General features: G+C 38.8%; 2 protein-coding genes across 3 annotated transcripts in view; one reads left to right on the forward strand and one right to left on the reverse strand.

Annotated features, from left to right (window-relative positions):
• Positions 1–3,112: 3,112 nt before the first annotated feature.
• SERPINB3 (serpin family B member 3) lies at positions 3,113–9,659 on the reverse strand. 2 transcript variants are annotated; one of them, XM_027576359.1, is made up of 7 exons: positions 9,495–9,659; positions 8,875–8,931; positions 7,531–7,659; positions 6,638–6,755; positions 5,667–5,806; positions 5,181–5,273; positions 3,113–3,514 (listed from the first exon to the last, which is right to left on the reverse strand). In XM_027576359.1, exons 1-7 carry the CDS (start codon positions 9,657–9,659, stop codon positions 3,113–3,115), a joined length of 1,104 nt encoding a protein of 367 aa, XP_027432160.1. The 2 variants fall into 2 exon arrangements, with proteins under 2 accessions (XP_027432160.1, XP_027432159.1); XM_027576358.1 differs by having other exon boundaries at positions 5,181–5,336.
• SERPINB11 (serpin family B member 11) overlaps positions 7,640–12,024 on the forward strand; it is a 59,718-nt gene continuing 55,333 nt past the window's right edge. The window contains exon 1 of the mRNA XM_027576356.1: positions 7,640–7,675. The gene's annotated coding sequence lies outside the window, so the exon portion shown is untranslated. The remainder of the gene's footprint in view (positions 7,676–12,024) is intronic.

The following is a 12,024-nucleotide window of genomic DNA, read 5'->3' on the forward strand; positions in this document are numbered from 1 at the left end:
GTGGTTGCACCTTTCTGTGTTCCCACCAGTATTATATGAGAGTTCTTGTTGTTCCATATTCTCTCCAACACTTGATGTGGCCGGTTTTTAAAATGAAAATTAAAGTTTTGGCCACTCTACTAGGTGTGAGGTGGTGTCCTGTGGGGGAGGAGCCTTCAAAGCATATAAATATCCATTCCTTATAAAACTTTTAATTTGATCATTTATTTACTTTATGTCAGTATGGACTCATTATATTCTGTTCTATTCAATGAGTTAGAATGCATTACTTTAAAAATAAAGATACAAGATTTGAGTTTTCTATCAATTTCTCTACATATGGCCACAGTGCAGGGGTAGTTGGTTCTCTGACTGGCCTAGAATATAGGCAGAGCTTTTCAGTTCTCATAACTAGATATCGGTCATGCCCTCTACTTGACATGACTCTAATGCCTATGAGCCTTTGTCATAACTTGCTTGCTCTTAATAACACTCCTTTTGAAAACCCAATTAAAATCACAATAGTCAAATTATGGAAAGAGCCCAGATGTCCATCGACAGATGAATGGGTAAAGATGTGGTGTGTATATATATATATATGTATACACACACACACACACACACACACACACACACACACACACACACACACACACTGGAATATTACACAGCCATCAAAAATGAAATCTCGCTATTTGCAATGATGTGGATGGAACTAGAGGGTATTATGCTAAGCAAAGTAAGTCAATCAGAGAAAGACAATTATCATATGATCTCACTGATAATGCGGAATTTAAGAAACAAGGCAGAGGATCATAGGGGAAGAGAGGAAAAAATGAAACAAGATGAAAGCAGAGAGGGAGACAAACCATAAGAGACTTAATCTCAGGAAACAAACCGAGGGTTGCTGGAGGGGAGAGGGATGTGAGGATGAGGTGGCTGGGTGATGGACACTGGGGAGGGTATGTGTTGTGGTGAGCACTGGGTATTATATAAAACTGATGAATCACAGACCTGTACCCCTGAAACAAATAATACATAAAAAAAAAGAAAGAAAACCCAACTAAAATAACAAGGAGTTGAAAGTTGTCATCTAAAGGGATTCCAACAATCAATTCTTCAACGCCCCCCCCCCACACACACATTATACCGGTTTAAACTTCATTGAATCATTAGAAATTAGTTCACACCCATGGTGATACTCTGAGTTTATTTATTGCTTAAAATTTTCTTTTAAAATATACTTCAAAGTTTCTCGTCCTGGGCTAAACTTCTGATCTTCTCTTTATTTTCTTCAACCTCATTAGGTACCCCAGTGCCTCTTGTTCATCAAAGCAACTGCCTCACACCTTGCCTTCCCCACCCAGCCTATTCATTGTGTGGTTTATAATGTTAACCCACTCTCTCCCCAGTCTGTGAGTTACCTTGACCAAACCTCATACTTATATAGGGAAATATTTACTTCCTCTGCTCAGTTCTTGGACTGCTGAATTCTGCTGAAGAAAATTTAGACCTTGCTCAGATCCTCCAAAATTCATGTTTTATGAAATCAGTGGGGATTCAGTACTGACTGAGAAGGATTTGGAATGAATACAGTCCCTTAAGCAAAGCTGTGTTCTAAACACTAAAAATTGTCAATACCTGTTGTTTGTTTTTTTTTTTTAAAGATTTATTTATTTATTTGAGAGAGTGAGAATGAGAGAGAGAGAGAGAGAGAGAGAGAGAGAGAGAGAGAACATGAGAGGGGGGAGGGTCAGAGGGAGAAGCAGGCTCCCTGCTGAGCAGGGAGCCCGATGTGGGACTCGATCCCAGGACTCCGGGATCATGACCTGAGCCGAAGGCAGTCGCTTAACCAACTGAGCCACCCAGGCGCCCAATACCTGTTGTTTGTATATTGACACACTTCAAAGTCAGTTCTAGGCCCTCCTTTCTCATCACTTTATACTCTCTCCCTAGGATCTCATTCTTGCCTTTCGCTACCTATTTTTTTAACCAAGTTTTAGAGTTCCTGAATAAACATGTTAAGACTTTTATATTGAGTATGACACGATTAGAGCTTCAGATCATATCCTGCATCTGAGCTCTAGACTCATATGTTCAAGTGCATCCATTTGGATGTCTCAAAAGTAATTAAACTTCAACAAATACAAACCTAAACCCAGGATCTTTTCTTCTCTCCAAAATAAAATCTTCTTCCATTCAACCCATTGGGTAAGCCAGAAACTTGGACATCATTTTTGGCTTCCATCTCTCATTTCTGTTACATATAATATGTTGCTAGAATCCTGTGCATTTTACTTTCTAAATAATTCTTACATATCTGTTTTCTTAGTGCCACTCCTGACATTCTAATAGCTTATGAATTAATCTCACTGTGTCTACACTGTTCTTTCCTCTCATTTATTTATATTATAATAGCCAGAAGTGTATTTTAAAAATGCAGATATGATGATCTCATTCTCCTCTTTGGAAAACAAATAACAAATAAACCTATAATGGCTTACGATTTATTTTAGGATAAAAGAGGAAGTTGTTAACATGGGCTACAGAGCCTTTTGTTGTCTGGTACCAACCTACCATCAGCCTCATGATGTTCTGCTCCTACTTTGAATTTTCTTTTAAATATGACAATATATTTCTAATTTGTCTTTCCTATGTGTGGTAGGCCACTTATACTTCATTGAAAAGAGAAAAAGGAAAAGCAACAAATAATATGAATAAGTAATTGCTTTATTGATAATGTATTTCATAAAAGAAATTTAGACATGTAAGCATTCCAGATATCACCTGAATTCAAATAAATGAGGGTATCTAAGTTAATAAGTTTGAATAGTAGGTATGATTTTTGAAATAGGTGATATGATTTCAAATTTAGTAGAAGATAGAGTGTTAAAATATCCTTTTATCTTATGTTGAACATTTTGTCCAAAGGGGAATTATCACTGGGAGATGAAATAGATTTACATGTGTTTGCAGAAGGGGAGAGATAGACAGACATACTATTTCAGCCATTACATTCTTAGTGACTATGAGATTGGATTGGAAAAAGAATTAAAGAGAATCTGTTGTTCCAGCAATCCATGTACTGGAACAACTGTGAATTTCCTCCTTAGTAGTGGCAGGCTGATTGCATCTAAGGGGAAGAGACTCTGCCCAAGAAGAGGATGCTGTTGGTCTCATTGTGCTTGATGAAGAACAGGAAAGGGTGATCGCAGTGAAAAGAATAAGTCGGTGCTGATGTGAGATGGACACTTACTGCTGAGGAGCTTGCGGCTTCCGTGCCCTCTTCAGTCACCTCCACAAAGGACTTGTGTATGACTTTAGACACCATGAGATTCTTCCTCCCTGACATGCCTGAGAGGTTGGCTCTCTGTGTACTGAAGACATCCACCATCCCCAGGGCTCTCAGTGTGTCCCTGAGATCATAGGTCTTTTCCACTTTGAACCGGGGTAAGTATAAATCCACATGGGCATTGCTCATATTCTGTGAGCTTGTCCACTCTATTAGTTTCTCAGCAGTGAGTTGATCTTCAAGCTATGGCAATGAAAAAAAGGAACAGCTGACGTGATTCTCATTGATGTCAAACACGATTTAACATTGGATCGAATTGTAGAAAACTTTTACTTAAACAGTAAATGCAAATGCAGAAGATTCAGTTTGTCACATCTTATCCGAGCAGGCAAAAATAACACAGTCATAAATAGATATTATACAATTGAAAAATGTATTATATATTCATGTCTGTGTTATATTTATATATGTGCATAAATATGCACAAATATCTATATATGTGTTTATATGGGTATATATGCACATATATGTATATACAACAGAATTATTAAATAAAGTTATTTTGTAAGAGATGAACTATGTATCTCTATTTTTTACAATCCCCATATATGACATGCTTCTTTTTCAAATGGATTTCTCTTGTTACTATCCTTGTGTACATAATTTTGTACACCCTAATTTAAATAATTTTTATAGTGTAGGCACTACTTTTATTCCTTTTTCTTGCTTGACCCACTTGTAAACATTTCTTATACAGATATATATTTTTCTAATCAAGTTTAAATTGTTACACGATACTACTACTAAATTGATATTCAATGTATATATTTTTACTTAATATTTTTAAGCGTTCACTATGTGTCAGTCCCTAAGTTAAACTATTAGTAATACAAAGATGCACCAAAATTTTGAATTTTTCAATATTTTGAGCCACTTCTGTCCAAAAGCTTTTGCCTTTTTTGGATTAGTTACTTTAGGTTAAAATCCCAGGATGTCATTGATAATGAGGATTGCTGAGCTGAAGTATGAACACTGTCATGACCTTCACATGTATTGCTGTATTACTTTCCCTGAGGATCTCCAAATCTCACTGTTATTACAATATCTATTTTGGGTGAGGCAAGTTCACTGTGACTTTAGCAGCATGATCAGGCTTTTGAAGTCTTTGGAAGCTGCAGTGTTCGTAATGTCCTTAATGCGCCCGATACTGTTGTTGGTATATTTATATATTAACTTTATTATAACAGTTTTAAGAGGAAAATTATAATCCCTTCACATACTTTTTTTCCCCCCACTCTGAGCAATGAGGCTCCAAATGACTTTTGAGCTCTTAGGGACAGAATACTTCCAAATTGAAAATTAGGCATCAAGATAAATCTGTTTGTCTATTGTCTACAAAACCACTGTGATTTGATATTTAAAATGTACCTTTTGTTATTTTAATTTGCCTGTTTTGTTTATGAGTGAGCTTGCAAATATTTCCATGTGTCACCTACATATGAATGTTCATTTCCTCATCTTCAAATGAATAGATTGGAATATATTAGAAGTTCTTATGGTTGCAAAATATTAATGTGTGTGCCTAGGTATGTTTCTTCTGAACTGACATTCCATAGTTTCATCAGAATATTAATGGGACCTGTGATGTTGAGATTTTCTGTATATTCTTCCATATGACACTGTGATATTTAAGATATTTACTTTTTGGAACATGCAGGATACCAGATTCTCCTTAACAGTTCTTTTTTAGGCTGTATGCAGAGAAGAAACTATGCAGAGAAGAAACTGTACTTGAACTCTGTCAGCCACCACCACCAATCTGTGAACCTTGCTTTAGTGAAAGCCCACACAAACATTGTACTACTAGGAGATCAGGCAAATAGGAAGAATTGGAGGTACAAGATTTTACCTTCTGCAGACCATCTACTTCATCTGGCAGCAGCAATATCATGCTTAGATCTTTGCCTTTGTATGGTATTTCCAGGATCTTGGCTTGCATGTCCTCCAGTGAGGTGAATTTAAAAACGTTGGATTGTTTCATCATTTGCACAGGTTTGCTTGTATCCTGCAGTAATTAATGTGACAAATGCCGAGTGAGGCATTAGTCAAAAGAAGATAATACTATTGAGATGCCAAACAAATCCTCCTTCTAAGAGATGATGTGGGAAATTTATGAATTAGAAGCAAGAGTTTCTTTGAGTATTCCTATCTAAATAAAGTAAAAATATAAAACAAGAAGAAAATACAACCATGACAAATTTTATTTTCTACCTGCTGTTGTATATGCTATCAGATGAGTTTAACATTTAATTAATTAAATTTATGTTTAATTAAACATATAAATTTAACATTCCATTTATGAGTGTGTTACATTATTATAAGTAAATTACAATACCTTGTTCAGCCAAAATTCTTTGTCCACAGTGTTCTTTTTATCAAATTTATTGTCCCACTGTCCTTTGAAATAGACGGCGTTCACCAGAACCAGAATGGCAGACTTAAGAGAGTCTTTGGGAAACAGATCTTTGATTTTTTCTGCAAAAGAAAATCAAAGGTCTGCTGTGAAAGTACAAGTGGTTTGTCTGGAAGATGCTTTGAAAGTTACAATGGATCATTAATTTTTCACACAAGTCACCACTTTAGGGACTGTGAGCAATAATTCTCCAGGTGCAGCTTTCCTTGGGGCACCAGCTTGATGGAGTTATCCTTGCTGGAGACACCCCTTCTTGTCGTGGGAAAGGTGTTCAGATTCTCTGTCTTTGGGTGACTTCAGTCATCTCACACAAAACATGGATACAGTGATTTCAGCTACTCTTGTAGCAAATCCATTCCTACTCTCCCTCCCTCCTGGAGTTCTTCTACACTTCCATTCTTCACTCCTCCCTTCCTCCCTTCCTTTCTGTTTTTTCAGCTTTGGGCTTACCACTCTGAGGAAATAGGGCTTGATTGTTCTTTAGGACAAATGGCATGAACTCTATCACCTGAAATACATGCCCTGTGCTGTCAGACAACACTCCTTGGGATATCTTTCTCTTTATTCTCTGCTTTGAGAATTTAAAGGATGTGAACCCAAGATGGGGTCTGAGCAGAGTCTTGGGAGCCACAGGGGTATTGCCATCTATGGCTATGAGCAAACACAGATTGCCAGCTGTGTTTCTTTGGAGTTGTCTTTCTTTTATACCTCCTGGGTTCTCGTTGTTGCTCTCCACATTTACCCGGACCATTCAATCATCTGCAGTGCCCTCCTCCAGCCTGTGTGCAAAGCCTCCTCCCCCACCCCACTGGTACCCCGTATGGTGTCAAGAACAGGTTTTACACACAGCAGGAACTCAAAGTGCTTTTTATGGGTCATCTCTCATACCCTACCATGAGTTTGGCTTTCCACCCAGGAATTAATCTTCTTACGACTTTCTTCTGCAGCATTGTTAAAATCAACAGATTCCACACTGGTTAGGTAAAATTTCTTAACATTATCCATGTATTCCTTTGATGTGGGAAGGAAGAAAGGAGGAATTAAGAGTAGTTTATCTGTAATTATGTATTCCCAAGTTAGTTATCTTCAATCTTGACAAAATATAGTACAGGAATCTAGACCCTGAAGAAATTTACTTTTTCTTGCCCACGCATATTTTATACAGTTAGTATGTGGGTAATGTGAAAAGGAAGTATAGGCTGGCACAAGATTGAGGTCTTTGAAAGGCAATACCTTCTGACATAGACTGGGGCAGAAGAGGCTGTGGTTTGCAAGTTGCAAAGCATGATGCTCCAAAGGAGATGGTGTGCTTCTGGGATTCCTCAGCAGTACTATCAATCCACAGGGTTCTCACTTTTGCTTATATCTTCCATTCTGGGCATTCAGTATTTCCTGGCACTTTCCCAACTTCCCTTAGAGACTCTCCAAGCCTGCCCTCTAATCAGTATCCCATTAGCCATACATTTCCTGGGTCATTGCCCACCAAAATTTATACTGTGTGACTGAATGGTGTCAGATCATTGGGGGCATCTCATGACTTCCTTTGCTATGGGAACCTCCTCTTGGGTTACGAAGTAATCCCTAAACCCACACTTTATCTTGGTAGATTGTCAGGTTCTAGGACACTTCATTTGGTCTAATTGAGGCAAGGGAGTCTTGTACCCTGTGTGAATGCTCTGCCTGCGGGTCAGCCAGGTTCATCTGCCTCAGTCTCTCCCATTTGGTCATTGGAGGACATAGGACCCAGGATTCAGATTAAAGATGTGGCAGGCCAGACGAAACTTACTTGAAGAAATTGATAATTTTTTTCTCCGTAGAGCTTGTTGGCGATGTTCAGTTCATATGCATCAGTGGGTTTCTTTAATTCGGTCAGAAGCTTTTGAAATTGGTGATGCACATTTCCCAACTTCTGAACCTTCAAATATCAAAAAGTAAGCTAATTGCATTCTCTGTCAATGTAAATATAAATACTAACCCCATGTAAACTGTTAGATCCAAAGCTAAAATTCAGTAGTCCCATAGATGATGTTCATTGTTATTCCCTGATTTTTGGTGGATTTACTTAAATGTTCTTCAGAGTCCTTATGTTTGGTCTCCTCCAGGAAATTCTTTCTTCCTGCTCTAAACAATCCAATCTTTTCACTTTTTAACACAGATGCAGCACCATTATGCCATTGGATTGTCTTTTAATTAGTACAAATAGTTAGGTTAAGCTTCCCAGCTAAACTTACGCTCCTTAAGGGCTAGAGGCACATTTCATTTTAACAGCCATTAATAGTATGATAATGTTGAATTTGTATATTTCAGTTACATTATGACATGACGCCCTTTACACTCTTAGACTGTATTTCTTCTAAGACCTGTTGACCATGATCTATGGCTCTTCACTAATGATGGTCATACTCTAAGTGTAGGAATAGCATGTGCCTGGTAAGGGCTTTACATTGGTATCTCTAAGTCTTTATCCTATTGAGATGAAAACAAGAAACTCAGAATTAAATAAACTTTCCAAAGAGATGCAGAGCCAAGTTTTGAACCTAGGCCTGTGTGAATCCAGAACCTTCTACTTGCTAGCTAAGAGTTTTGGACCTTAAGGCTATAAACTATATATCTCATCTAATCATCTTCCAAAATGTGCTCGGATGTGTTAATCCCATTTATGTATTAATTAAAATTATATTATTTTAGCAACAGTGTTGTGATTACTGTAATTATTGTTATTCTATAATAATAATACATAAACTTTATCAGGGTTTCCAGTAATCTAGGCACTGTTGTAATGTTTTGTATTTGTTTGTATGCATTGAGGAAGATTCTTTTATTACTCCCAGTTTACTGGGATGAGGTCACTGTGCCTCAGAGCAGTTGTGTCTTGTTCATGTTACCCGTTGGTGAACAGCAAAGCAGGAATTTGAAGCTCTTTAGGCACAGTGCTGATCTCCCCCCAGGAGACAAAAGTATGAAATAAATAAGTGTGTAATATGAAATGAGATACATCTCTGTCCAATCTATTTTACCTAAGATTTTCCCTAAAAATGAACTTTTCACAGTTTATCTGAAATTCCCAGTTTCGAGTATGACCCTCCTGGATATGCAATTTTCCTTCTAGACCCAAGTCTCTGTGACTCACATGATCTGTTGTAGTTCTTTCTTTTGTGTTCTCTGTGGCTTCGTTAAAGTGAAGGACCTGGAAGAGACAGGAAGTGGGATAAGAAAACTGCTCAAAAGATCTGGAAATAAATAAAAAAGAAAAAAAGAAAGAACCCAAATCCAAACAAAACAAAACCCCCAAACCAAAACCAAAACCAAACCAAAACACTAAACAAAGAAAAAAAAGAAAACTTCAGTGTAAGCATTTGCTCCTTGAAAAACCACAGCAAAGCTGGTTGATCACCAGCCACTTCACAGAATCCTGTGTCATTATTCGTTGCTGAGAAAGCATGAAATGTTTTGCATGAATTTAAATCAGTGCATCATTTCTCCCATTACTCTTCCCTGTAAGCCTTGCCTCTGTTTGTTGTACAATTGTGGGAGTTCATCCCAGCAATCGGGAAATCTAGGCATAAGGAAGCGAATGGCGCAGAGCCCTGGGGAGGGCATGTGCCCCTTACACCTCTGTGCTCACCCAGTCACGGAAGCGCATGCTCAGCCTGCTGTGCTACACAGGCAGATCTGTGGCAAACCGCACGCAAGCCGGCAGAGAAATCTGTCCAAGCTGGTCAGCGTGTAGGAAGCCGAGACCTAACCTACCTCCCCAATTTCGAATGCAGTGTTTTCTTTGGCTCCTAAGTAGGTCATGGCTAAAGCTGTTGAGATGGAGAGAGGGGAGTAGAAGATGTCATCCTTTTTTGATCCTTTCAGCTGTTGGAACAGATCAAATGCGAAGTGGGTGTTTGCTGCACTGAGTGAATTCATGGCGACCTTGGTGAGATCTGGAACTCCTAGAAAAGCATCAGATTCATTTTATGAGTTTAATGAAGGGAAGGTTAGTCCATAATGAAATTTTCTTAAAAGAAATGACTTATATTTGGATTGTGGGATTCTGGCAACTGAAGTTTTTCTTTCTTCTACTTTTCAAGCCTCTTTCAATGTAGCTGTATTAATTTCATAATTAAACGACTATCGAAATTACTATGTAAAAAAACAAAAAAACTTCTGTGAAAAAGTAATAGAACATCTTTATCTTTCTTCCGTCACTGGCAGTACTAGGCCTGGGTAGAAAATGCTTTATTACAGACACCAACACAAAGATTCAGCCAGCTCCCATGAGGCACCTCTCTGCCTTTTCCTTTAGGCTTCTATGGGTGCCACAGACTCTCCCCCTCACCACATGTGTACCTATGGGAGCATCTGTTTAATCAGAAATAAATTAGATAAAGGATAAATCAGATGGAGGTGTTTCAGTTTTACCCTGGCAGAATAAGTAAAATACAGTCACACAAATTGAGATAGATGCACGGTAGAAAACACACCATTACCATTTTCAGAAGTGATTCCTGTTACTGAGCTGGAGCAGCCGGGGGCACATACCTGTGTTCCTGGAGGAAGCAGAGGTGGGCAGGGAGCCTGTCAGCCTGTGTGTGGTGAACAGTGAGCTCCGGAATATATAGCTCTCTCCTGCCAGTTTTTATCCCTCGTTGTGGTCAGTATTTCAAGCAAGTCAGCTTTTGATTTCTTAATCAGGCTATCCATCATGTGAATCAACTCAACATATTTATGAGATTAAAGCATGAGCGTTCTATTACTGTACTTCCTTCTTACCTGCAGCAAAAAACTGCAGACCTGTAGTCATTGGCTCCTATGAAATGCAGGTAAGTGTCTTTCTAATACCAATGAGGATAGAATTACAACTTCCTCACATGCCCCTGCCACATCCACCTGGAAATAACCCTTGAAAAAATCTTCTCTTGGATGTGGATGTCTTTAAGGCCCACTTCAAACATCAACAATGAACAAGCTTATATTTTCTATCTTAAGTTCTGAAAGGGCTAGTTCAACCTGTCAATTTCATTAGTAATTATTCTGTATAACCAGGAAAATAGCTCGAGTTCTGTCTAAAGCACTACAGATACAGTGTCTCAACAATACGTGGAGAACAAGAATCTATTGCCTTTCCTTAAAGGCTGTACCTTGATAGCTGCCCTCCTTGTTACCACCCATGCCCCCTTGCAGCTGGTCCCAGATTTTCCGTTTTTTAAGGCCGGTGGGAAGTTCATTTACCTTGCAGTGTTAACATGCTCACAAGGGGAAGAACGATGGATCAAAACATGGAACATCTTTTGTGGCAGCATTCTAGTTTTTTATATAAATATGAATCAAAAATAAGTTATCTGAGCTCCAGAATCATGACATTTCTCTGTCGCTTGCCCTTTAGCATACCAGCTTCTTATTCATGGAGTGGACATCATAGTCAACTGCTTGTAAGAAAAAATGAGACAAAGTGTTCTTTGAATGCCATGGTTAATTCTGCTGTCACAGGAACTTTATTCCCTTCATGTACATGATGTTCCACAGGTAGAATCATATTAAAAACTTGACTTTTACCCAGTGGTGATAGATATTCACCCATTTACACCTTTTACAACTTATTAAGGCAGGTCCCTTTGTTATCCCCATTGCACAGATGACAGAAATGAAGCACAGAGCAATTGAGTAAAAGCTCAGGTGTCTATGGGTAGTGAATTGCACAGGTGAGATATCAGGCAGATAAGCTGGCTCAGGAACCTGTATGTGTATCCACTACCTGTAGTATGTTAGACAGACTCTGGGCTTGAAACGACATACCTCCTTGTGTTTAAATGAAAGGAACCTTTTTCTTCTGCACTCTTGAAAGAGGTAATGTCCTCCTACAAAATCAGAAGGGGTGAGATACAATCAAACACTAAGCCCCACTGTCACCAGGAGAGAAGGCTGGTTTTCAGATGTCCTTTTAGGGCTCCATCCTGGGACAGCCAAGAACAGTGAGTGGGGAATGATATCCAGGTGATTTCCTCTGGGCATGAGGCTCAGAGAGAGAATCAAATCATGCCCAACCGTCCCTTCCCCCAGACAGCTCTATCAAGGTAGGATTTAGTAGAAATGAAGAGGGAGGGAGGGAGGGAAAAGAGGCAGACAAAAAGAAGTGTTTTTCCCCAGAGTACACTGTACCCTGAGGTATGGCTATGGCAGGGGTGAGGGTGGTGGTTGTGGGGCATCTAGCCCCACACCTGGCCTGCCCCAGGGGTAGTGGAGATTGGAGGTAGAGGGTGAACGGGAGTTTTGTTTCTAAAACTGAAAGTTT

This window comes from Zalophus californianus, chromosome 14 (genome assembly GCF_009762305.2).
Source record: "Zalophus californianus isolate mZalCal1 chromosome 14, mZalCal1.pri.v2, whole genome shotgun sequence".
Lineage (NCBI taxonomy): Eukaryota > Metazoa > Chordata > Mammalia > Carnivora > Otariidae > Zalophus > Zalophus californianus.

Bases quoted from the DNA above. Each gene is read 5' to 3' on its own strand.
- SERPINB3 (XM_027576358.1), bottom strand. From the start codon at position 9,659: ATGAATTCACTCAGTGCAGCAAACACCCACTTCGCATTTGATCTGTTC. The intron at 7,660-8,874 runs GTGAGTCACAGA...TGATATTTGAAG, and splicing joins AAAGAACTACAACAGATCAT to GTTCAGAAGTTGGGAAATGT. The intron at 5,337-5,666 runs GTATTGTAATTT...TAATTACTGCAG, and splicing joins AAGAATTTTGGCTGAACAAG to GATACAAGCAAACCTGTGCA.